At 39.9% G+C, this 26938-nt stretch overlaps 1 protein-coding gene across 4 annotated transcripts in view; it reads right to left on the bottom strand.

Annotated features, from left to right (window-relative positions):
• Positions 1-26938, bottom strand: part of pnpla6 (patatin-like phospholipase domain containing 6) — a 38078-nt gene that overhangs the window by 1863 nt on the left and 9277 nt on the right. For 2 of the 4 annotated variants that reach the window (XM_014984683.2, XM_088009828.1), the window contains exons 9-36: positions 26633-26713; positions 26178-26306; positions 25671-25751; positions 23680-23815; positions 22707-22778; positions 21872-21972; positions 21497-21676; positions 20095-20172; positions 19802-20007; positions 19479-19610; positions 18230-18353; positions 18024-18137; positions 17084-17159; positions 16862-17011; positions 16677-16740; positions 15269-15437; positions 15007-15189; positions 14794-14912; positions 13915-14071; positions 13652-13768; positions 12908-12977; positions 7450-7566; positions 4649-4765; positions 2438-2586; positions 2155-2307; positions 1609-1725; positions 1038-1125; positions 613-752 (exon numbers count right to left, since the gene is read on the bottom strand). In XM_014984683.2, the coding sequence (XP_014840169.2) occupies positions 613-752; positions 1038-1125; positions 1609-1725; positions 2155-2307; positions 2438-2586; positions 4649-4765; positions 7450-7566; positions 12908-12977; positions 13652-13768; positions 13915-14071; positions 14794-14912; positions 15007-15189; positions 15269-15437; positions 16677-16740; positions 16862-17011; positions 17084-17159; positions 18024-18137; positions 18230-18353; positions 19479-19610; positions 19802-20007; positions 20095-20172; positions 21497-21676; positions 21872-21972; positions 22707-22778; positions 23680-23815; positions 25671-25751; positions 26178-26306; positions 26633-26713 (3420 nt within the window). The remainder of the gene's footprint in view (positions 1-612; positions 753-1037; positions 1126-1608; positions 1726-2154; positions 2308-2437; positions 2587-4648; positions 4766-7449; positions 7567-12907; positions 12978-13651; positions 13769-13914; positions 14072-14793; positions 14913-15006; positions 15190-15268; positions 15438-16676; positions 16741-16861; positions 17012-17083; positions 17160-18023; positions 18138-18229; positions 18354-19478; positions 19611-19801; positions 20008-20094; positions 20173-21496; positions 21677-21871; positions 21973-22706; positions 22779-23679; positions 23816-25670; positions 25752-26177; positions 26307-26632; positions 26714-26938) is intronic. The other 2 variants (XM_088009827.1, XM_014984685.2) reach the window with 2 other exon arrangements.

Below are 26938 nucleotides of genomic sequence, written 5' to 3'. Positions count from 1 at the left end.
GAGAAAGTTATAAAGTAGCTTTAGTATTTTTCAATATGACTTTATTTGGATTCATTCTATAAGAGGGTAATTGCAGGGGTCGCCAACTCAAATTTAAGACTTTTAAAGACAATCATGAATAAAATGTAAGACCGATGTCATGACAGACATGTACAAGAGTCATGCAAGTGACCAAAACTATGAAATTTCTGGGGTCTTTTTGTGGCTCATCGTAGGAACTTTGTGCTACGATGGCTAATGGCTTTTTTGTTAGCTAGCTAGCAGGTATTTTCAGCCTGTTGACGGTGGCCGTGACCACCTTGAGTCACAGAACGCAGTGAATGAAGAAAAGTCTGCACACGGCTCAAACTTTGGCCTGATAGAAGTTCCTAAAAAGAATGTATGAAATTAAATACTCTTACCACGACAAGACTTAAGACCTTTGATTAACGAATTTAAAGCCTACTTACATTTTTTTTTTAAATAATTCAAGGCCTTAATTTTAGATAAATGAGTCTAACATCCTGTAGAACCTACAGAATATTTGACAGTCCAGACATGAACCAGAAACCAGAAGCAGACACAAACCTCTTGTTTTTTTGTGTCTTTTATTTATTTCTCATCAGGACTCACAGTCTGGAAAACCCCGTTCTGTCCCCACTCTTCTGGGGAGTGGTCCTCAGCTTCCTCATGCTCTTCCTCATCCCCCTCTTCCTCTCTCACAGTGTCCATCCCATCTTCCTCGTACTCCGTCAGATAGTCTGACTCCTCCGCTGGACACAGAGATTTAAAGCACACATTGTAGAGATCACTCAACTGAGCCCACAATATAAATAACACCTACTGTATTAGTAGCAGGTGCTATTTAGAGTAGCAGAAAATTCTAATTTAATTGGGATCCTGGACCCTTTAATTGGTATTACTACTAAAAACAAATAAGAGGCTCCAACTCTTATTTATTCCTAACCCTAACACACGAATAAAGCAACGTCTGTTCCAGAAACATGCTGTTAGGGGCAGAACGGACATTTCCTCCGGTTCTGGGAAGCAGGTTTCACCTTCTGTAGCCACGTAGCTTTGCACCGGCTCTATCCTGGACACGATCTCCGCAAGATCTGTGAAGTCAGCCCCGGGACACGTGTCGATCTGAGAGACAAAAGGATCATCCTCCTCATATTGTAAATCGACATCTGTTGTAGTGAATGTGTATGTTCTACAGGAAACCAACAGCGTTCATGGGGGGGCGGGGGGGGGGTTGTGTAGTGTGTGTGTGTGTGTGTGTGTGTGTGTGTGTGTGTGTGTGCGCGCGCGCTTGTAATACCTTGTGGGGACGATTTTCCTGACATATACTACGTTGTGGGGACCAATTGCTCCTTGTGGGGACCGGAGCCTGGTCCCCACAAGGGACCCCTGTTTTTGGGTCAGGGGTCAGAGTTAGGGCTAAGGTATGAATTGAGTTTTGGTTAGGGTTAGGTATGTGATGGTTAGGGTTAGGAAAAGAGTAGGGGTTAGGGTTAGGCTGCAGAAATGAATGGAAGTCAATGGAAAGTCCCCACAAAGATAGCAAAACAAACATGTGTGTGTGTGTGTGTGTGTGTGTGTGTGTGTGTGTGTTATAGCGGGGCTCACGTCTGTCCTCTTGCTGCCGTTGTAGTCAGCTGAGCGGTGATCCCTCAGCATGTTCTTGATGATGTCGCCCCGCGCCCAGCCGGTGAACAGCATCTTGGCGTGCTGATAACCGATCTCCTGCAACAGACGTTCAAAAATGATGAAAGTTTTAGAAAACACTTTTTTTTCTCCAGCTAATTAGTGAAATAACATGGCCGAACTTTTGGAAGATAGAATATGTAAAGATACGGTCAATGACTGAAGTATTTGAGTTTATATTAAATTTGGAGAGGTGTGTGTATTACACCTCCAAACAATCAAGTCACAATCAAGTGACTGTGTTGCCTTCAGTTGTTATAAAAATATCAAACGTGATTTAAGACATTTGACGTTGCAATTTACAGCCTTTAATTTTGGTCTCTGTCTCTTTAAGAAGCTCCTGCTCTTCAAAACATCATCGCAACAGTTGAATTACTAAACTAAGTTAACTTTCTAATATTGATGTACTTCACTGAGATCCAGCTGCATCATGCCCTAAGTGTGCTCTAGGAATAAATCGTCACTCACATAGATCTCATCAAACTTGCCAAAGTCCATGGTCTTGAAGCGGTCGATGGGCGGTCTGATGTACTCGCAGTAGGCACTTTTCTTTACCACCTCTAGCTGCCGCACACAGGACACATATGCCAAGCGTGACTGGATCTCCGCCATGTCCGGCACCTGAGGAAGGAAATTAGGCCAGCTGGAGTATTGTGATTGTATTTCAGAAATGTTAGTAGATTTCATAGATTTATTTGTTCAGCAAAAAGTCCTCAAACGCTGTAAACTCTGAGTCCATCCCGTTCTTTACCTTGACTTTTTCTGCCCAGGGATTGATCCTCTTCCAGAGCAGCCACCAGCCGGACAGGCTGTCACCGTAGTTACAGAGGTCCGTTTCGTCCTGGCTGCCCACATCGATGGCGATGACCGTCCTGGTGCCCACGTTTCTCGCAATGTCCGCTGTTGGACGTTTAACATCAACCCGGAAAAACAAAAACCAGCAGCAAAAAAGCAGAGCAAAGTTACCGGTGTGTTTGTGGATTCGATTGTTTGGACGCCAACTCAGGGCAGAACAGAGTCTGGATGGGCTTGAACCGCAAAAATGTGGGTTTGTGCTGATGTACTTCAGATTATTTATGGCCAATTTGTTAGATAAAAACTGAATATATCCAGTTCGACAGGCATGGAGTCTGAATCGTGGCTTTTCCGTCTCTGTCTTAGAATTCTGTGGCTATAAACATTTTTGTGGCGTTGAATTACTTTAAGGACAGAAACAGGAAGTCTATCCGCAAACCCCCAAACAATGAACCTTCAGTATGAGCCAGGAAATACAATAAAAACAGCTGAATTCATTACATTCATTCATTACTGATTTAAAGGGATTTATTCAAGTCTCTTGTCTGGCTTATCAGAAGAACGCAGAGACAAAATTTCCAAATATTAGCGTTTCATCAGATTATTTCCTCTGGCGAGTTTTAATCAAAGTACAATGTACGTATATACAGCTTAGAGCAGCACGTCTGGGTTTAACCCGAGTCCAATAGAGGCCAGGTGCTGCTGCCTTAAATGCATTCAAGAGATAAATGTAATCATTTATAAATCAAAGTTTCTCCCCTCAGTATCAACACACACAGATGACATTTATGTTTTTCACAGTTGACAGAAACTGATTTCATAATTTCAAAATGACAGACAGACGTGGGGCTGGGCGATTTGCATCGGGGTTGCTTATCTTTGGGAATCACATTGGGCGCAAGTTAAAATTGGGCGCCATAATAAATCCAAAATGAGCCAATCAGTTTTGCATTTTGTTAATGTATAGACGTCTTAAATAAATAAAAGAGAAATACCTAAAATGAGATAAATGACAGCATACAAAATCGCCCAACCCAACAACAAATCAGAAATACCAACTTAACAAATTTGGATTTTCTTGTCAGGACAGACTGGTGTGCTGTGCAAAATAAAAGCAAATATTCATTGTTTTTTTTGTTGTCGTTTTGTTTTTAGTGCAAGACTCAAGGCAAATTCTCCACCCAATGTTTAACTGATCCACACCAGGCTGCTTGACGGGGCAAAAATCCTCTCAGCCACTTCAATTCATCAGGACCAATGGCTACAAGTTTAATAAAATGCTGACTTTTCCCATCTTTAAACCAGAGCTGTATTCAGCAAACATTCAATCATTTATTTAACTGAAATAAAACTGAACTGGTGGAAGATGTATTTGAGACATTCACCTTCATGGTCTTAAATTATTCATATCCCTAGCAGATTTAAGCTTAGATTAATCTATTCAATTTTAACTACATTTCCTTCTGAATGAGCGTAATCATAACATTTTGAAGTGACTTAAAAAGAAGGGAGATACAGATTAAGGTGATGGCAAAGAGTCACCACCTCTCATCTCAACCAGGAGGTGAGAAACTGTAAAAATTTGCTCAGCAATAATGGAAACAGATCAATTATATTTATTTTCACAACCGAGTTTCCTTTTATTTATTTATTTGAGCTCACTTCAATTTTTGCCAGGGGTACGAATAATTTTAGGCTTAACTTTACATAGAGGTGCATTTCAGTACGTATCAAGATATTCAAAACCTTATTTCATTTACTTAATTCAAAAGGTGAATTTCATTTCTACGCATTTAGTCAACAGAATGAACACAAACCGGATTTAAACATATCATCGTGTGTGTAATGAATCTCTGTAAAATATGAGATTCGTTATCTCAACTAAAAATAAATCAATATTTGACTTGAGATTGGATGAGTTAAGTAACTATGTATACTGGTTTGATGTTTTTTAGACTGGGAAAACTCAGCATCACCACTGGACTACCCTCATCTAACCTTGTCTCCTTACTTACCGTTACAGGTAAACATTAGTAAATTGATTAATACGGCTTCCCCTCATACAGCGCTTCCCCATCCATCGCTCCACCTCCCCCCCGCCTGGAGCTGGCCAGACATTCAGAGGTACGGAGCGTTTTGGGGGCTGAGGGACTCCACCTGTACTTGCCTGGCAGGTTGTTGATGTAGCCACCGTCCATTAGCAAGTTGCCGTCTTTGGGGTCGCAGAGAGGCGGCAGGTACCCCGAGAGGGTCATGCTCGCCCGTACATAGCGCCACAGAGAGCCTGGCACACCAGGGAGGAGGAAGGAAGGGGAAGGGGGGGGGGATAACATCTCAATAACGTTTCCTACACCTTATTTGATTAGTGCTGACACAGACCGCAACCCAAACAGCAGAGGGAGCTCAGCCAGAGGGCGGCAGCTGATCCCCGCGTATGCTGGGACTGCCGTGCTGCTCATCTTTAGACTGTGTTGCAAACCTCATTACCCGACACAGAAGCCCTGTGAGACTTATGCAAAAGGTAATAAAGCAAATGGCAACAACCCCCCAAGAGAGCACAGAGGCCATCTCAGACCTCCAAACGGTGTCCCATCAACAGTGCTTCATTGCTTCTAATTGTGCAAAATTATTTATTTTGTATATTTCTACATAAATAGCTAAATAGCTAGATAATTAGCTGGCTAGCTACATAACTAGCTAGCTTGCTAGATAATTAGCTCACTAAATAGCTAGGTAGCTGGCTAGATAGATACTTAGCTGATAGCTAGCTAGATAACTAGCTTGATTTCTAATTAAATTAGATATTTAGACAGATATCTAGATATTGAAATATCTAGCTAGATATCTATCTTTATATCTAGATAGACAGGTATCTAGCTAGATATTTGGATATCTAACTAGATATACAACTAGCTATCAATCTAGCTAGATATTTAGCTAGGTAGAAAGTTATTTAGATATCTAGATATGTAAATCTAAATATCTAGATATATTTAGATATCTAGCTAGCTAAACATTTAGCATCTTGTTATCAATCTAGCTAGATATTTAGTTAGCTAGATGGAAGCTAAGCTCCTTTACTTGCAATGTTTCTATTGACAAAGCAGTAGCAGATGTTGACTGGACAACATTTCAAGGTCTGATACTGTGAACATGGCAGAGAAGCAACCAGCCTACTCAGTCCTGCAGCACAGCTCAGAGCCAGCAGGGGGCAGGAGAAGGCTAGACGCTGCATGGGTTGGAAGGATAAGGAGCACCACAGAGAAAAGCGAGGGGTGCCGCTGTGCATGTAGTATGCTGATTGCTAAGGTGGGATTATCCTACTAAAATGTGACTATAGAGAGGCAACCGGCTTAAATTTCGATTCAAGGGCTTTGTTCGGTTTAGATAAGGGTTTACAGTGTGCAACAACAGGATCCAGAACACATATTCTCATATTTACTGCTGATCTTCAAGAACTGGCATGCAGATAAAAGGAAGCAAAGCCAGGGAGGAGAACAGGAGCTGAGCAGGAGCGGCTAAACATGTTCCTGTAGGCAGAGATGATTGAAGTAAAAACAGGAGAGTGACACGCTCTTGCGGGGGGAGGGGAGGGAGAATGGCATCAGTTCAGACCATGGGGACAAAAACATTTCGATCCTCCGAAACGCAGAGCGATCCGTAACAACAGAAAACACACGATGAAGGTTTGGTGTTTCACGAGACTTCAGAGTCGCAACAATATTCATCATCCTTAAACTTTTTCACATTTTATTCATGTTAAAACCATGAAATTCAAAGTACTTTATCGGGACATTATGTGACAGACCAACAGTGAAATGGAAGGCAAAGGTTTTCTTTCATAAATAAAAATCTGAACATTTGTGGCCAATGTTTATATTCATGTTATGGCTGGGCAAAGTGGCAAAAACTGTATCCTGATAAGGATTTCTTATCAGTCAATATTAACATTTATTCATTAGTTTTTTTTTGTTTTGTTTTGTTTTAAATATCTAGCCAAACTGGTAATATGACATTTCTTGTTTTATCCACAGTTTTCACTCCACACAGTCGTTTATTTTTAAACGGTTATGAGGCACGGTGGCCAAACCTGAAACTGCTGCTGCGCACATTAGTGAGCAGGTTGTTGCTAGGTAACCAAAGAGTGAGTGAGTTAGTTGATGCCACCAACCTAGCTTAGCTGGCGGTGAGAGGTTGGGCGGCTAAAGTCTTTCAATCCCAGAATTACCCAGAATGCTGTGCGGTTCTGGATTGGAGTTCAGTAAAAGTATTGAAAATTCTACCAGATGCATTATCAATCAATACGCATCCATCTCCATATGTGTTGCCATTGATTTACTGACCAGCTCTAATCTATGTGTTGGTCCAACACATAAAATGCCATTAAAATGTGAAAAAGTTTAAGGAGTGTGAAGAGTTTCGCAACAAATCGCTATCTCCATGTCGAAATCAACTCATTAACCCTCAACTTATTGTAGAAAAAAATATATATGCTAAAAAAAAGAAAAGCCAGTATAGACAATTTTTTTGTGTGTCATATTATGAACTTCCAAGGGAAAATAAATTATTTTAGCTCAAATGTCTTGGACAAAAAGAAACTTCGTGGTCATGCATAAGACGCTCAAACATGCACGGGCAACATTTCAGATCTCAGATCTCGGAAATGTTGCACAGCTGGATTATAGTCCAACACACTGATTTAAGAACGGAAAGGGTTACATGAGTGTATCACAAAGCCAGTGGGATCTAGAATAGGACGTATAAAACAGGACACTTAATCTACATTTATAAAGTATTTCCTTCCAAACCATGGGCTCCCAATGTTCGCCTGGTCAAGGATGGGTTAGTTACAAATGAGAACTGGGGTAACAGTAAAGAGGAGGGTAGCCAAGTGGTTGACCGTCGATTCAGGGAACGTGGGGAGAGAGAGAGAGGTGATTTTTGGTGAGTGGGTGTTTGAACTCTGACCTGGGACATTGTTAACATAGCAACCATCCACAAGCAAGTGGCCATCCTTGGGGTCGCACAGGGGAGGTAAATAGGGGGTGTAGGAGGCGCTGGCTCTAACATAGCGCCAGACGCAACCTGTCGGGGAAATGGAGATGGACAAGGAGGATCACATCAAATATGAGCCGGACTCCACGTCACAGACGGTGGAGAAAAAAAACAACAAAAAAATAGGAGGAGGAAAAGAAAACAAAACGAGAAGGACAGAGAAAGGAACAGAGAAGAAAGCAAAAGACGGAGAGGAAGAAACACTTGAGACAGAGACAAAAAGCTAAAGAGGCTCCAAGGAGAAAAGAAACAGAAAGAAACGGGATGTTTTCTCACTAAAGTCTACTTACAGTAATGTGCAAAAGTCTTGGGGCATCCCAGTTCTCTTTTTACAACAACGTCGATCAACTTATCATAGTAATAAAAGTCTCTCTTTATTGGCTTTTAAGAATGCATTTAAACTGTTCCTTGTTAGAAGATACACAACCTGAATTTTAAAAGCAAAAAGAAGGTGCACAAGTTTGAAGTTATTGTGGATTTTGTCTGATAATGAATAGTCAAATTCACATACACTGGGTCTAATAAACACATACACCTCCACTGACTTTTGGGTAAGTGTTCCTCACCAAGCCGCAGAAAAAGCTCATGCCTTTATAAGCCACCATCAAGCTTTCTCACAAATCTGGCTTGAGATCTAACCACTCATCAGCAGACATAGTAGATATCATTTAGGTTGGTTGGAACTTGCTTTTAAACATAATCTATACATTTCCAAAGAGCTTGAGGTCTGGACCAATCCAGAAGATTACTGCCACTTTGTCCATTATGAACGCCAAACAGTTTCAATGTTTCAATGAACTTTTGTAAGTTGGAAAATCTGATTCCATCCGAACTTATTTCTGGTCACTGAAATCAAGTGTTTCTCATACAAGTACAAAACTTTTTTTCCAGAAGGGATTTTGTTTGTCCATGTGGGAGGAAAAAAGACTTCCAAAGGCTGAAGGTGTTGGAGGTTTGGAGCAGGTGTTTCTTTCTTAGGCGGCACCCTGGGTCCACATTCAGGGATCCTCCAGCTATGATACTTTAAGCCTTAGGGGTTCTTCTGTTGCTCTTAAACAGAAATGCTCCTTTTAGTTTGCATTTCTAACCAGACAGATTTCCATATACACATCAGAACTGATTTAGTAATATATAAAGCATGTTGGCAATGGCCCAGACCTCAGTCGTATGGATTAAAAGTCAGACCTGTGGTAGGAATCCATTGTATTTAAATGAACAATGCCATTTCCGATTGAAGAAATGTTCAAATATTTAAATCGAACAATGCCAGAAGTTTTTTGTGCATCAACTTCAAACTTGTTCCTGTTTTTAAAATTCATTCAAGTTTTATGTTGGTATTCAATGCAGGAACGAGTTAAAGGCACTTTTAAGAAGGCCCAAACGACTTTCATGCCGATAATGAGTGCATATCAGCCTCCTACTGGGATGGCCAAAACGTAGACCTCGTTTTTGAGCTGCTCTTAAGTATTACTTTTATAATCTTACTGTCGTTCTTTCACTGTCTGCTTCAGGTCCCTGTCCACATGTTTTGTTTTGTTTTTGCCCAACCCTAAAAAGATTTTTCCAAAGGTTTCCATCCTGTGTTCACACAGAGACAACATTTTAGAGAAAACTAAACTGATTTGGAACAAAAGGGGTTCCAGAGTGAAAATGTCTCTCCTGGTTATTCTTCTGGACATTGAAAATGATCATGTAGCCTAACCGCTAACCTGATCCATAACCCCAAACGTGTCATACCAATCAGACTTAACCATTTTTTGTTTCCTTACTGTGTTTATCACTAACCTCATGTGGAAGCCTTATGTCCCATATTTCGTGTTTAGTGCCACTTATAGGTCTGGAGAAGTAAAAACAATTGTGTTTTGGGCCGTTCCTTGAGTTTTCGTGTGTCTAAATGCTTTTTTTTTAATGGTTCTTTGTGGACGCAGGTGAAACTGACAACCTATTTTATAAAAAATGTTTTCGTGAGGATGGAAACGCGAGTATGGCAAACTATTGGTATCAAAAAGCAGACTTATAATATGCTGTTCTGAACCATAAATAGCGGGATGCGCCGTTTTTTTCTGGTGGGTAAAATGCCCCAAAATCTAGTGACTGAGCACAAATAAAACATCCTCTGAATGATAAAACATGTATGAAATGTGGCAAAATATGTATACTGCACATTATTTAAGCCACTGTGCATTTTTTACGTGATCGTGCTTTATTTACACCACCAAATGTTTAGATTCACAACATGTTTCACGCAAAAACGGCACATCACGCCATTTACAACATGTTAATATTTGATTTTTGATACTAAAGGCTTGCCATACTTGGGAAACAACTGTGTCGAGATCACTTGTAAAGTCCTCAAGAAAGTCTGGCAAGTTTTGAAGCGAAGTATAGCATTTGTGTGCAGAAATATAAATTTTTAATTCAAACTTGTTGTAGTTGTACATTTTCAAATACAGCCAGATTTGTTTTAAAGACTCCAAAAATAGGCAGACAAATACTGAATAATAAACTACAAACAAAGAAAAACTTGATTGGATTAGTATCAGTCAAACTTAATGGTTGACGATTGAGAATTACTCAACAAAACTGGTTTAGAACGTCAGCTTCTGAATGATTGGCGCTTTAAAATTGAGCTTAACATAGCATTAGTGTTGTTAGGAGACCGGATCAAACGGGTGATGTGGGGAGAACCACTCAGACAACGGCAAGAGAGAGGAAAAGGAAGAGAAAGAGTGAGTAAGGAGACCATCAGTTTGTTTTAAACTACTGGAGATGTAATTATTTTTCCATAAAAAGGAGATTAATGGGGAAAATTAGTAACATTTGTGCCATCTCTGTAGCTTCGATGTTGGGATACGGCCAAAGAAAAAAAAGCAAGTTGCTTTCTATGTGACAGCCATTGAAATGGCTGCCCAGTAAGTTTTTCCTTCCCAAACCTGGAGTACTGAAATGGTACCAAATAAAAACTACAGGAAGCAAAGAATGAAGGTGAATATAGGACAGAAACAACGTAGTACGTTACTGGAGGGGGGTAATGGAAACGATTTAAGAAGCGATGTGTTCTGGATCCTACATGTTGACACCGACGTAACAGGGGACTTTTCTGATTTAGGATCAACAACTACACAGGTTATATCTAGGGCAGAAGCTTTAAAAGGCTATCAGAGTGAGGCATATTTACACTAAAATAAATAAAAAAAAGTTAGCACTTTATGAAAAGAAGGGACGTGTAGAGGAAGTGAGAAAAGAAGATGAAGAAAGAGTCTAGATGAAGCACATAACGGGAGCAATGACAGAGGAAAAGGCTTTGCTTCAGCAGTTAGTCCACACACATGCCAAGGTGCAAACATCAGCAGCATTCCTGCAGGACTAGCAACTCATCAAATACAGCGCTAAAGCTCCATAAAACCAGCAGCTACAGTGCAATTAAAGCAGCAAGATGAAAATGTGACGCACCACGCTGCAAAAGATAGCTTAGCGTTACGTTAACTGGAAGTCAAGAGCGCTGGATTTGATTTTACACATTCAGAAAACGCAGTTGTGTGCTTAACCAGTTTAAGCACACAACTGGCTAACTCTTCGGCTGAAGCTAATTCAAACACAATTAGAGGATTATTCGTGCAGAGTCGCAAACAGTTGATCATGTGAATTAAAGTCGTTTTGGACTTTGATGTCTGCCGTTAAATTGTCTGATGGAGAGAACATTTAAGGTCCACCACCTCCACTTCATCCAAACGCTAACGAGAAACCTGAACAAGAATGACGAGTCTTTGGAAGTCAGGGTTGGAGACGAAGTGCCTCAGGTTCTCTGAGGTGAATCGCAGTTTAGAAAATGAATTAATAAGAAAATGGAGAGAGAAGACTGGTTAATGGCCAACAATTAGTCAATATTACAGTGCTAATCACGATCTTTTAAGGAAGATACATTTTGGAGTTTCTAGAGCTGGGCGATAAATCGATTTTATAAAATTTTTGGTTTTTGAAGATTAAACTTTTGGAATAATCTGGATTTTTTTTCCCCCCACCATTTTGCTCCGTGGGTTTCCATGGTTCAGAGTGATGTCACCATGCTTAAAGAGCGAGTTTCACAGCTTCCATTTATTCTGACTTTGAATTCATTACAACAAAAAGTAAGGATCAGGCTCAGATTAAAAAAATAAATAAAAAAATAAAATCAAAAGTCATAACGCTACAAACTTTATTTCTAACAGTATGATTTAATGTGAGAAAAAGGTTGAAATAATATGAAAATAAAGTCTTAACATTACCAGAATAAAGTCGTGATATCAGGAGAATGAAGTAGTAATTTTATGAGAACTCCAACAGAAAAAAATAACAAAAATATATCCAAGATTTACCAGCACCCCTCCAGACCACACTGAGGGAGGGAGGGTGTAAAGAAAATGGATGGATGGATGGATGGATATCCAAGATTTTTTCTCATGAGGAAAACAAAATACATTTGTCTTTATTCTGCTAATATTGTGACTATGTCCTCTCAGCTCACAGAAGGGATAGCTGAAACAAAAGCCACTCTTTGAAAATAGTTCCTGTCATTTGTAATTTCTTTTTCAGAAAAGAAAATGATAGGGGGAAAAAATTCTTAAAATTAGAAAATGGATCTAGTATTAAAAAATATATATTTTATTTTGAAACCATATCGCCCAGCCTAACTTCATGTCATCCTCACAACTAGAGAGCCACGCAGTCTCATTTCAAGTGACTTCTTTTCACTTTTAGTCCCAGCCTGTCTTCATGCATCATAAGGCTGTGAACATTGTTTTGTGAATCTCTCTCTAATAACTAAATTATCGTCAGTGAAAGAGAGACTGCGCTGGCTGCTGCAGCTTCCTGGCATCAACTCGTCCCTATCGCTGACCTTCAAATGTTCCTGCTAACCTACCTGGAGGATGGTCAAAACGTTGACCTTCTGGCCTGATGTGACCTCTGCTGAACAGTTAGATCTCCAATGGACCTTTCAGAAGCTACCGTCACATTCGTTTCTAATATTTTACGCTTTGATAAAGTTTTTAAAACATTCTTCTTGAAAACCAGTGAACTCTTATTGGTGTGATTTCTACTTCCCCTGAGTGTTTCTGCAGGTGTTTGGCCTCGGTGGAGGTTATGAACACAGCAGCTTCAGTCTTTAGTACAAATCAGAAAGCAAATCTCTGCCATCATTAAGTCCAATCGGTCCAAAAGTCGGGTTTTTGTCCGTTTTGTGCTCCAGGTTATTCAAACTGTTATTATTTTTACATTTAACACCAGCAGATACAAAACTTTTCCGGAGTAGTTTTTGATGGTTGACTGACTGCAGTGACATGCCGTTGCATTGGTTCTGAAACGCGCTCAACTCAGCCCGGCTGCGACTCACCGTCCTGATGGACGCGCATGGCCGACGCCGTGATGTCCGTGGTGACGTTGAAGTATGGGAGCCACAGGTCCTGAAGGTTAAAGACAGGGTCTTTAACTGCTGCCATATTTTTCAATATTGTTCTATTAACAGAATGAAGGTTTGGACTTTTCTCCTACAGTAAAATTTAAGCACTTTTCAAGCTTTTTCATGGTTAGTTTTCAAACTTTCCCTGGACCACTTTAGAGATAAAAACAGCACAAATGAATTAAAGAAGACAGTTTCAACACACTGTTTTATATCATTTATTACTGCTATTAAATGTCTCTATTACACATAACATACATGCCTGACCTAAAAAACATGCTCTTGCTAAATTCTCTGGCATTTAGCAAATAGGAATATATTTGCTAATTGCAACTGACCTAAAACAAGAGAAATTTAGTCTGATTTAACTTCAGACAGAGTGAAAAAAGTCTCTTTTTATTATCTTTAAATATCTGATTTCAACTGTAAATACATTTAGGCTTTCAATCAAATGATACATTGCACTTTATTCCAAAACCACACAGTTTCAAGGACTTTATACAGAAATCAAGAACCTTCTAAACCTTGAGAACAGCTAAATGAAATTCAAGCATTTCTAAGGATTTCAAGCACCCATACAAACCCAGCAAAGGGGAAATCTATCAGAAATGACTGCATATGAAAAGTCTTGCTAGAGAATAAAAAAAACAAAACAAAACAAAAAAAACCATCTCTTACCTCAATTTGCTTGTCCTCAAACACATTATAGATGCTGGTGTTGAAGGCCGAACCGGAGAACATGGAGGTGATGGGATAGGTGAGGTCCAGGACTGTTTTAAATACTGAATTCATCGACTGTTAAACCAAAAAGCAAAGACACATCAACTTCTGTTCCATCGCTCAGATACATTAGTGCTTCTTGGTGACGTGTTAGATGTAAACTAGCCACTACGTATGAGAAAATGGAACAAGAATGGACATAGCAACAGATTGCACCGAACCTTGGACCATTCTCTGGCTCTCTGTTTGGTCCGAACGGCGGTCCTTTCCTCGGCATACAGCGCTCCGATGAACGAGCCGATGGACGTGCCGCCCACGATGTCGATGGGAATCCCGGCTTCTTCCATGGCTTTAATCACCCCCACATGTGAGCAGCCTCTGCAGGACAAAATGCACAGGATGTATGATGAAGTGAACTTTCACATTAGTTGCACAAAATAATCGTTGATTAACTAGATATGCACTAAAAATGCTGATTCTGTGAGTTTAATCTTTGAGTTTGAGCTCCGTTTGTTCACTAATACAAATTAGTAAACTGCAATTATAACTGATTGTTTTTAGGTTGGCCAATTAAACTACTCCCCCTCTCCCAGATTTTACTAAATCTAACCCAGAAGCTGTTAGATGTTTTTAGCAGCAAAAGGGGCCCGCAAGTCAAATTCTGCTGCAGGCCTCATACAGCCTTGGACCGGCCCTGCATGAGTTAAATCTGCTGCACTGCACAGAGATGCTCAACAAACAGGAGATTGAATTCTCTGGTGCTAATGTGGCTTTCGTAGCTTTTCCATTTAGTGTCTGCTGCGTTTTTAAAAAGAGTCACAGAAAATGTTTTGGTTGCTCGAGTTTTAAGGGACGAGTCTCTCAGATCTCCATGCGGCCGCGGGCAATAACTCTGGCTGACTAAGTGGACAAAGCATTTGGTATGGTTTGATGCTTCGTGTAACCGGAAAAATAATAAAAGAAATAATAATAAAATAATATAAAACCAGAGTGATGCGTCACTATGAGGAGAGTGCGAAAGCTAGCTAGCTAGCAAATATATATTAGCAGCTGGTTAGCTAGTCAGCTACTTAAACCAACTACTTTGGGCTCAGACTCACCTGGCTCCGCCTCCACCCAGCACGAGCGCGATGCTGTTTCCAGTGAGAACTCGAGCCAGCCGAGAGAAATCGCTGTGTCTGTCCGCCGTTTTCTGAAACACCTTCTCATAAACTTCCCTCTGCGGAGACAAAATACAAACGGCAACGCATGAAAATTAGCTCTTTGATTCAGAAGACTTTTTCTTTTTTTTTTTTTATTGTACAGAAATGTACCAGTTTAGTGGGGCTGCGTCTGGAGAAGACCCGGCGGGGACACTTCAGGTGGAGATGACCTGAGCACCAGCTACGCATGTTGAGCCATTCCACGGTTCTGGACGGACCGGGTCCGTCTTCTCTGTGCAGCAGGATGAGCTTCTTCAGCGCACGGACGGCCGTGTTTTCCAGCATCTGCTCCAACTTTAGGGACGACGACGAGAGGAGATTAGCGTTACGGTGCAGTTATCACCCTCACAGTGCTCTGCTGGCAGACACGCACCTCCCCCAGAGCGGGCTCCTGATCCCCCACGCCCACTATCAGGATGCAGTCAGCCTGCCGGATGCAGCGCTGCGTCCACGGCGTCATGCTGCTGTCCGTCTGGTACAGGACGATTCGATTGATGTCCTCCTGCTGGGCCAGCCAGCCAGAAAGACGGTACTCGTAGATGCTGAAATCAACGGGGAGATGAGGAACGACGTTTTATTCCAGCAAAACTGAAGGTTTTAAAAGCAAAACAAGGGCTTAAAGGTCTGAGATACCAGTGAAATAATGACACCATGATAAAGTCTCACAAACATGGCGGACAGTTCTCCGTGGATCTTCCAGAGTGGCGATTAACAGCCACTCTGGAAGATCCTCTGAAGAGCTAACATCTACAGTCTTCCTTATTTTAGCTCTTGCAGGTACAGCCAATCAGCATCAAGGAAAACGAATGGGGCACCTGCATTGGCTGCTGTGAAAGCCTGTCATTAAGCATTGCTCTGAGGTACTTTCAAGTTCCCAAGGTGCATTTTCTCCTGAATATGTTAGCATTTGTTGTGTTTGGAGTTACGGTACACAAAAACATTTGCAAACAGTCTGAATATGCAAATATTGAATTTGTGGATCCCACGCTCATTTGTGGTTCTGTAATAATCTAAATTTGAGAGAAATGGAACAAAATGTAACAAATAAACAATGTTTTATGTTTGAGCTTTTAATATGCACAGCTGTAACCTTTTTCCTTTTAAAAAAGTGGCTCTCAAGTTTTCAGAATTTAGTTTTACTAGGCTGGTTAGTCACGGCTGGTACCCGAGAGTCCACTGTTGAGTTTTTAAACGTGGATATAAAAGAAAAGGTTTTTGTTTTCTTAATGGAGTTAATTGCATAACCAAACCAAAAAGTACAACTAATATATGTTTAGATGTTTCTTTTTTGAAAAATGAGATTAAAAAATTACACAAATATTATCCTATGGAATAAAATGTTTTCATCTTCTCATTTTTCAAAACTTGTTTTTATTTATTTATTTTTTTTTGTACTTTAAAACTTATAAATAGCAATAAAATGGTGTTTCTTTAAAAACTGCAAATTCTATGTCTGTGAGCCGAAGGCAAAATGACTGAAGTTTGACTTAGACAATGAGGCATCAAATCAAATCTGAAGAAATTAAACGAAGCAAATTAAATTCACACTCTAGTTTCCATTTTCCATACTTTACCAGGCCCGGAAAAGATGGAAAATAAATGTATTACTTTTCCACACAGCAAAGGATCTCTGGATAAACTTCCAACAAATTAATATACAAAAAGGATTTGAGAATGTGCTCAATTTTAGAAATGTTTTTGATTTTTCTGGTAAATGTGTTTGTAATTCGTAAGAAAAAGAAAAAAAAATGCTGGAAAAGGGAAACGCTTCCCTGACTGACCTGTCCAGAGCAGACGCTCCCAGGCGCTCCCTGATGATGTCACTGGTGAGAAGCAGAGTGGGGCCTTCGCGTGTCAAACGGGGACACGGTCAAATAAATAAACCAAAACAAGATGAAGAGAATGAGATAAAGAAATGGAGAAAAAAATGTCCAGAAAGTGAAGGGGTTGGGGGGGAGGTATTTACCGATGGCACTGAGGGCGTGGCTGAGCTCCAAGTTAAAGGCGCTTATTGGCACTTCGTCACCCACAGGAAGCACAGCCACAGTGGAGAGGTTACTAGTGGGGTTGGTGACATCCGCACTTTTCGTCATACTTGGCAAATTCAGCGCTGAACCTGTTGAGCGGGGAGCAAAGAGTGAGAGAGAGAGAGAGAGAGAGAGGGAGGTGTGTGTAGTCACCCTCTGACCTGGGAACGGCCCCCGACCCTGCTGCAGGTTCCCCAGAATCTTCTGGCCCAACAAGTGGATCAACCTCGTCACAACCTAAGAAAAAAGACAAAAAATAACAAAACAACAAACATGTGAACCAGAAGAGCAGCCATAAAATTACAAAATTTAATAAATTAATAAAGTATTTATACATGTGATAACATAAAAATGCAGAGAAATAAAAATAGAAATGATGTGCAACTCAAAAAGTACACATATGTAATAAAATGTGGAAGTGTTTTATACAGATTCATCACATATGGTGTAAATAGGATTTTTTTTTCATGTTTTCTGTGCCACAGACTATAAGGAGAGAAGAGAAACGAGTCATTATTGATCATCACAAAGACCCAAAACCTCTGGTAACCTTCATAGCAACAGCTGCAGACCAATCGCCCCGTCTGCTGAGCAACAGAGGAAAACAAGTAGAGCTCTCAAAACTGATACTAAATTATAAAATAAGTAAATTATAATATAAATGTTATCAATTAATTATGGTTTCCCAATTATTTAAGAACTACAAGTTCATTTCAAAACTCTGAAACAATAAGTTCTAGAACACAAAAGTTTTGGGTTTTATCCTGGTTTTTTTTTTTTGTTTTTTTTTAATGTATGCATTTGTGGATTCTGAACAAGCAAAGCAATCAATGAATTTGACGAAAATTCAAATTGTGATGCTGCAAGTCAAAGACTGAAGATGCCACTTCAGTAAAAATGGATGGGAAAAGTGCCTCGTTTATAAGAAATTCTTCTTATTTTTTTAATCTTTCAAACAACACAAGCAAAAAAAGACTGAAACCTGCTTGTTTTCCTTTTTTTTTTTTTTTTAGTATACTTATCTAGTTAAACGCTTCAGAAGTGTGTGTGTGTGTGAATGCTGCGGAGATGGCGGCGTTCTAAATGACGCGCTCGTTTCACCTGCGGGTATCGTCTCTTGATGTTGTTGAGCGTTCCCTCTGGCAGCTTGACCAGCTCCGTGTCCCTCACGGCGTGCACGGTGGTGGCTCTGGGCTGCTTGGTCAGCGCCTCCACCTGGAGGACAAACAACATCCTGCTCCAAAACCCAGAGTTTGACTCAAGAGTCGAGCGCCTGCTCAAGAGAAGAGGAAACCACGTATGCTTACGACGCCAATGAGGTCTCCTCTGCCGTATTCCCCCACCAACTCCTTCTTGCCGTTCGCCTTCCGGATGACCGATCGCAGACGTCCGTTCAGGATGATGTAGGTGCAGTCCGACTGGTCGTCTTGTCTGCAGTTAAACAGCCATCATCATCGCAAACAATGCGAAATGTGAAGATGCATTTTGAGACGTTGTCGCTAGTAAAACACTAAAAGAGCCCCAATACTGATGCGTCTCAATAAATCTGAATATGATTGAAACATTTATTTAATTCATTCGATGTGGATTCATTTCACATAGTGATGGATTTGATGTTCTCTTTGTGAAGCACATACAGCTGAAACCAGAAGTTTTACACCAAATTCAAAGACCAAACTTCTCTTGTTTTATCATCACTTAGAATTACCAACATGATTTTGCTAAGTAGACGGGTTCTGTGTCCCAGAAATGAATTGGTTTTTGTCTGAAATGTGCAAATTGATTCTGGTAAGACAGATTATTCACAGTGAAACATGTTCTGTGCTGACATTGGCTGACAGGACACCCGGTGAGGAGGAAGCCGGTACTCGAGAAGAAACACAAAAAAGCCAAACTGAAGTTCAAAAATGCACACAGGGACAAAGATCTTCATTTTTGGAGACACTTCCAGAGGATTGATGAAGCTAAAGTGGAAGTTCATGCCAACAGCTTACATCTAATGAAAACCCCCAAATCATTTTAAATAATCATGTGTAAGTAAGCCACACAAGAAGTTTATTAAATTCTGTTTCTAACCATAATAATGGAAAGTTTAGTGGGCGGAAGAAGTGCGGTAGAAACAACGGGAAATTTCAAACTAATGCAATAGTGACGGTCTGCTGGACAACTTTCAAGTCAGTTCTGTAGATCACAGCATGGATTAAAGATTTCTGTACCAAAAAATTAAATAAATACTTTTGTTCTTTTAATTTGTCTCAATCTTTAAAGAGAGATAATATGGCAACTCCCTGAGAAACTGAATTGGAAAGTTTTTAATTAGCTTTAAATAAGTGATAGAAACTAAATATATCCCTTCATATTGTCCAAATTCCACTTTTACTTTAAAAAATGGAAGCTTTCATTCTGGTTTACTAAGATGCATCATCCATCAGTAAAGATTGTAACAAACATGCAGCTGAACTGTGTGAGAACAGCAAGCAAAATATGTTTATGTAATATTTTCCTTTATTGCAAATAAATGTAAATATGTCAGTGTGAGGGAAAACCTGGACGAACCTGTAGAGGGCTCTGCCCGCTTCAACGGCCATCCAGTCGATCGCAAAGTCCATCTGCCTGACGAAAGCCGACATTCGAATGGCCACAGTGTGGGCCACACTCAGCACCACATTGGGCTGTTCCTTCATAATCCTGCAGGGGGCAGAAACGAGGAGGAGTGCTGATTGAACGAAGGGCAACGGCAATGACAAACAAAAAGACAGTTTGCTTTGGCTAAACAGATTAATTCAGAGGAAAACATGCTGATGGTTCTAAACCGAGCTCATAACTAGCATCTTTTCAATTATGCAATCTTTGGCCACAGAAAAGAGGAAAAGACTCACTCATAGAAATCTGACTTTGAGATCTTCAGGTAAGTACAGTCTCGGACAGCCTTAATGGAAAAGATAAGGGGCTCTCCGGTGAGCACCGCGAGCTGGCCTACCATCTCTCCTGGGTGGGTCACAAACAAGCAGACGGCCTCCTGTTTGTCGATCATTCGCTGGTAAACATGCAGGCAACCAGACAGGACGAAGTGCAGACTCACATCCTGCGGGACAACGAACGGAAATAAATTGTTTTCGCGCCCGTTGCCACACACACGGCCTTTACAATCAGCGTCCGGTGGAGTAGTTACCTGGTCTCCCTGTCTCGCTAAAACGGCTCCAGCTTTTGCGTAGTGCAAAGTCGCTTTCCCGCTTAACAAAGCTGGATCCTAAAAGAGAGGAGACATGCTGTCAAGACAAAGATGGAGGAGAATAAAGTCAAACGAAATGCGAGAGCATGACACTGTGGAGACGCTTCACATGGGAGTCTGACTGCTGCCGCATTATTCTGATACATGAATGACTACACACACAAAAAAAATGTTTTATTTTTCGATCCAAGCGAACATTTTAATCAGTGCGATGGTTGGAAACAACAATTTAGACAATGTGACAGTAAAAAACTAGTCTCTGCATAGAAAAGGTTAGTAAGTGGTCTGGGTTGAATGTCAAAAGAAATTACACCCACAAAAAGAAGAAAGTACAAAGGCAAAGTAAGAAGGCCCTGTTTCAGTCCTAACATTTCAAAATAAAAGCTTTTACACATCATATGCAAATGTTAGGGCTGGCAGATAAATCAGTTTTATCCATTGATCCAATTTTTTTGTTTTTGAATATTTAATTTCAGGAAAATCAGATTTTATTTTATTTTTTTGTCACCAAAGCACACATTGGGTTTCCATAGTTCAGAGTGATTCAGTACAGCCAGGGCCCATCAAGTTGTTTGATAAATGAATTTTACAGCTTCTAATTATTTGGACTTTGAATTCAGTCAGACAAGCAACAATATGCGACAGCACAAGAGGCAATTATTTTATTATTTAAATGAAGATATGATGCTAAAGCAGCGAGTAATTACTGGGTTTATGAATGTTTCACCAACTCAAACTTTTTAAGACCTTTTTAAGACCTTGATGAATAAAACTTAAGACTTATAACACAACAGAGCTGTGCAGAAGAAACCCAGGGAAACAAAACTGAGAAATTTCTGGGTATTTTTTGTGCCTCTTCTCACATGGCATAGTGTGAGAAAGCTAGTTAGCTTAACTGTATCAAGTCGTAGAAGGCAGTGAGTGAAAACATCTGCACACAACTCAAACTTTTACCTGACAGAAAAGTCCAGCGATAAAAAAAACCTACGTAGAGTATATGAGATCAAATAGCCTCGATCTCTTTAAGACTTTATTAACATATTTAAGGCCTACTTACACTTTCTTGAATGGATTCAAGACAATTTAAGGTCTTAATTTTAGATGAATGAACTTAAGACTTTTTAAGGATGCACATGCATCCTGAATTAAGTACACATTTACTTTCTGCAGATAAAGAAAGACGCTCAGGTGCTACTTATAAAACTGAGCATGAAATATACCAGGACAGATCTGGTTTTGGTTTGGACATTCCAACAACAACTTTTTGAAATGTGGTGCCACTTCTAGAAAAAAGAAAGAAAAGAAATAGTGTTTTGTGACTGCATGAAAAGTTAAACCATACCTCTATTTGCATGATTTTGAGAATTTCTTTTTGAGCTTCCTCAAAGAGCGAAGCGTTGCACCGACTGGATGACGGTGTGAAGATGTTGTCCACGCCCGATTCCTCCTCAGGATACAAATAGATCCCTGATGGAACTTCATCCACCGTCACTTTCCTCTCACGCTGTTCGTGGGAAACGGACTGCAAAGAAAACCCAATGGTTTTAAAATGGAACCTTTTGTATAAACGCTTCATTTGGATGAGTCGCTTTGCTTCCTCGCTACCACAAGTTAAAAGTGGCTTCAGGTTTTGCTGTCAACTGAAACTCAAAACACTTTTCCTCAAGCGTGGAAAGCCAGAAGTGAGCTTATGGTTTTATTTGAGTTGTGCACCGACCCGACTGAAGGTTGGAGGTGTGTTGCCGTCTTCTGCAGATACAGAAATCCGTCCTCGTTCGAACGCCATGTCAAAATCTGACTTCACACTTTTCTGAATACCTTCACAAAAACAAACAAAAAGGAGAAAAATGGTTTAATGTTCGTTTAAAAAAAAGCAAAAGAAAAACAATGCAGTCATTTCTGCACACAAACACACGTATAAGAAAAAGAGTTTTTATCCGAGTGAAAGCATCAACGCTTGCTTTTCTTGATGATTTGTCCAGCACAGCATCTGCTGCAAACAAATGAAGATTATTGTGATGCGTCATAACTTCAAAAAGCACATCACAGAGTCGTCTCATTTCATTCTGCCAAGCTGAGCTTTTCGCTCTGCTGATTTTCATATCTCACCATCTGTTTGGCCATAAAACCATAAACCAACAAGTCATTACTTCCTAATGACCGAGTGAGAGAACTGCAGTTGGAACGGTTCAGAAAAAGCGATCTGGAATGAAAATATTGTCTTTTAAGCACCAATCAGTTCATCTTATAAAGTCCAGAAAGGGTAAGTTTAAAATGATTTTAGGGCTTAAATACATGTGATGAATAAGGCCCAGTGATTGGTTAAACATACCACACCACTAAGCAAAGCAGACCTAATGTTTCCATGGATACACAGAGACATCTTTAATCTTTAATTTTTCTCAGCTGGGCTACATTTTAAACATGCAGACTGCAAATAAACAACCAGACCTGTTAATAGTTCAACTAGAAAACTGAAAAAGTAAATAACAATTCTAACTTGTTATTGGTGAAGCTGGAAAACCGTTAAATAAGGACCAAAAGTCTCTCACCAGAGATGTCCACTGGCATGGAAATGGTCCTGCTGAGATTTGGGGGACCTCCTTCTTTTCCTTGGTCCGCCCCTGTGATTAAACAAAATGCATGAAAACAACAGAAAACAACAGGAAATAACTTTTGCAGACATTTTTTACACCGTGTTTCCAGTCCTTTCAATCCATTTATAAGTGCAAAACAAAAAGATTTCTAGTGATTTTATGGCAGGTAAGTATAGTGGCCAAGTTTTGGAACATGGGATAAATGAATACAGAATGAAAGAAAAGAAAGACAAGGAAGGAAAAAATAAGGAAGGAGGAAGGAAAAGGAAAGAAGAAACAAGGCAAAATGAAGAAAGTCTGCAAAAAGGAAAACTAATGGCACAAGGAAATGTGGAGGAAGATCACAAGGGAAAAGGAAAGGGCACAATTAATAAGGAAGGACATAAGGAGAAAAGGAAGGAAGATGGAAACAAGGTCACAACATTTTGGCGATGGTGTAGGGAAGAAACTATCGAAACACAAATGTCTTTTCCCAAACTTTTCCAGACCTGGAAAATGAGTCATATCACCAAATTGCATGCTTATTCAAGCTTTTCAGACTGAAACAAGTCAGGAGCAGGTAAGAAGCTACGTTTTATTCAGATGTACTCAGTTCTTTCTTAATATCAGATATATTTTTGTCACAATAATAAACAGATTCCTACTGGGAGTTGTTTTAATTTTATTCATTCATCTTTACATGTCAATAGTTCCCTTATGTCTGTTTGCTGCGGCAGGTTTTCTACGGTTACAGTACGAGAAAAACAATAGTTAAAACGAAAATTAACGTTTCGAAAAGAAATTCCCAACACAGGTAAGCTACAGCGTTTTTATTATGCCTAAACTACACGAGCATTTTGTTTTTCTAAGTAGTTGCTTCTTTTTCCACCAACTGCTGCCGTTTGTGCTGCTCACTGATCCCATCGCGGTGGCATTATGCTAAGCTTACCTGAAGCTTCACTTTTAACGGCAGCTTCCCGGTGCTCCTCTGAAATGCTCAGGCTGCCGAATCGCTTCCCGTGGCGGATGGGGCTGGTGCGCGGCGCGTGAGGAGACGTCGGCGGGAGACGGGAAGGAAGCATTTCCTGTGAAACCACGGGACGTTGGAAAACATGCATGAGGCATAAAATCTGTAATCAGAGCCTAACAAATGAATACGGGCTGCTTCATGTAGGTTCCATCATGTGTAGTGAAAAGACCTGAAGTTATAAATTTCTCGTACATCCACTTAGTCTCATTTAATGTCAGAAAGCGAGGAGAAGTGATTACATGTCTAGTCTATGCAGTGTATGTACAGAATGTTTATATGAAAACTTACCAAGTATTTTTGGTCTAAATTCTATAGCAAATATTTTAGTTCACTTGAAATAAGAAAACTAACTTACATTACAAGTAACTTTAGCAAGATAAAGGTGCTTATTTTAAGTCAACAATGCCTTCATGTTGATGAAAAAATACCAGTTGTGACTTACTGTAAGTTATAATATGATAGATTAATTCATTTTTGTACTTTTTTTCATCAATATTAAGGAATTGTTGACTTAAAACAAGTTCCTATCTTTTACCGAAAAGTTACTTGTTAGTTTTGTCTTATTTCAAATGTACTAATATATTACAATAGAAACCATACCAAAAATACTTGGTAAGATTTTGTTTTTGTTGTTTTTTAAGTGACCTGTGAGTAAAGTGACCTCCAATAGATGAAGACAGGCCCATCACAATAACAAATTTTAATTTTGCTCAGCGATTAATTGTCTAAAAAATTATTGCTATAAACGATAAAATTGTTTGAAGACCATTTTAAGCTGATGTAATGGTAATAATAATGCAAGCGACATCCTGCCAAAAATAAATACACTTCATTTTCAAAGGAACACTTAACACTGGAACTGGTAAACAAAATAAACAAAGCAACCAAAAACAAAAATAAAATGGACCCTGAGTCTCTGTTAACAAAAACTGCACCTGAATAAAAAACTGAATACAACATACGACACATTTTTCATTCAGTGTCATTGTGATGCTGCAGTTACAGCCACACAAACGTGGTAACATTCATTTTCACCACACGCAACAGGTTCACACTACAAACAGGTTCACACTACAAACAGGTTCACACTACAAACAGGTTCACACTACAAACAGGTTCACACTACAAACAGGTTCACACTACAAACAGGTTCACACTACAAACAGGTTCACCCCACTTATATTTTGGTTTCTTTACGTCTAGGATTTAATTTACAGAATAATTGGTTTTGTTTAGAAGGCAAAACATCACATTGTATTCTAGAATAAGTGCACACATTTTAGTTTACATTGTTGTATTTTGCTTGATTTAACCTTTGTTTGTTTCTGAGTTTCCTCAGTGCTGGCAGCTCCATTCCTTTAGGACAGCAGAGAGGTGGAGAAGGGGTGGAGCAAGCCAGCTGAGACTGCAAATTGGTTCGTACCACTACTCATCATCCAGAGGGGGGGAATGGGATTTTTCTACGTTAGTTTTAGTTAGGGTTTTGTGTATTTTCCCCTTGGTGTTTTGTACGTGGCCTGATCAGCCAGTATTTAAGTTTCCCTTTTTCTTTGTTAGGGAGGTCTGTTTGTTTGAGTTAGTCTGAGTTGATGTTTGTTACTCTGACCTCTTTTATGGGCCCAATTTTTGTCATTTTTTCTATTATTTACCCAAGTTTTGTTTTGGGTTAAATAAAAAACAACTATTTTTTACTTTAAACCGGTGCCTGGCTGTTCCTTAACTGCTCGGTCCATCACAGTCATCAAAAGAAAGAGAAAAAGGCAGGAATAAACGACAACACCGATCAATTAAAATGATAATTTTCATTTATCATGCGATTAATTGATTTATTGTTTACCGCGACAGGCCTAGATGTAGACACAAAATAACAGATACTACACTGAGTGTGTTTTGTGCCTCCAATAACTCACATGGCTGAACAGCTCGTTGGTCAGCCCCAGGTAGTTGTGCAGGGCCAGGACTGTCACCCTCTGGAGGCGCACCATGATAATCTGAACAGAAAGGAAACGGAAAGTTATTTATGCATCACCTTGAAACAAGCAGGGGGGGAAAAGTACCCCAAGGCTCCGTAACGAGACATCAATATCTTTAAATCAGAGCAGCACAAACAAAAAATGTTGCTGCACAAATGTTGACACCAATTTCATCTGATTTGAAGAAGCTAGAAGGGGGGTGGGGGGGCAAGTTGACCTTTCATGACCTCTGGAAGAGTTTCTTAATATCTTTAAAATGATGGAGACACAAACAAAAAAAAGTTTGCTGCACAAACTTTTGACACTAATTTTGTCTAATTTGAAGGAGGTGGAGGGAGGGAGCCAGCTTCACTCTGGTAAAGGAAGCGTATCTACTACTCGCTGAAATCTCCTTCAGTATCCAGCGGTGAACATTTATACTGATGATAAAACAACTGAACTCACCTGAACTACTCGCACCAGACTCTCGGGATACTTCTCAAAGATGGTGAGGAAGGCCTCGACGGGCAAACGGAGAACAGTGGTGACCTCTGCAGCTCGAGCCGACACCGTTTTGTAAGGCTTCTGATGGCCCTGGGAACAAACGTTGCTTCCTTCTTAAACCATTCAGACAACAACGTTCAACAGAGTCACTGCAGCCGACATCATTCAAGCACTAAAGTCTAACTAAACTTGGACTGAAATGAAATCAAGCACGTCTGTGTGACTCATGATAGACGAAGAATGTTTTGTGAGTCAGTAGTTAAACATCAGCGGCGTCAGGAATATACAATCAATGTTATAAAAGTACTTTATCTCACTTAAGGGTAATGATTAGAAGTTTCTCTGGAACTTGGGGGGCGGGGGGGGGGGGAGTCTTTGTGTGCAGGTGTGTGTGTGCATTGTGCGCCGTGACCTACTGTGATGACATCCAGAATGCTGAGGAGGCTGTGAACACTGTCTCCTGCAAAAACCTCCTTGACCACACTCTCTTTGCCATCCTGGAGGATAAACAGGAGACATTCATGTTGGGGGGGCATCACAAGATATTTAATCATTTCTTTTTTACCAATTTACATTTGAAAAGATGTCTTTATCAGGACAAATGCAGAATATTAAACCAATCTCTTTTGTTTTTTATTAATAAATTTGCATGTCTGTAAGTGAAAGAGGACTCAGGTTCTCTGCCGGTTTCACCAACTCAAATTTAAGACTTTTTAAGACCT

Source organism: Poecilia mexicana, unplaced genomic scaffold (genome assembly GCF_051168715.1).
Source record: "Poecilia mexicana isolate PSO_F unplaced genomic scaffold, ASM5116871v1 scaffold_2, whole genome shotgun sequence".
Classification (NCBI taxonomy): Eukaryota; Metazoa; Chordata; class Actinopteri; order Cyprinodontiformes; family Poeciliidae; genus Poecilia; species Poecilia mexicana.
The sequence above is the reverse complement of the archived record's forward strand: the minus strand, read 5'-3'. Positions and strand labels throughout refer to the sequence as shown.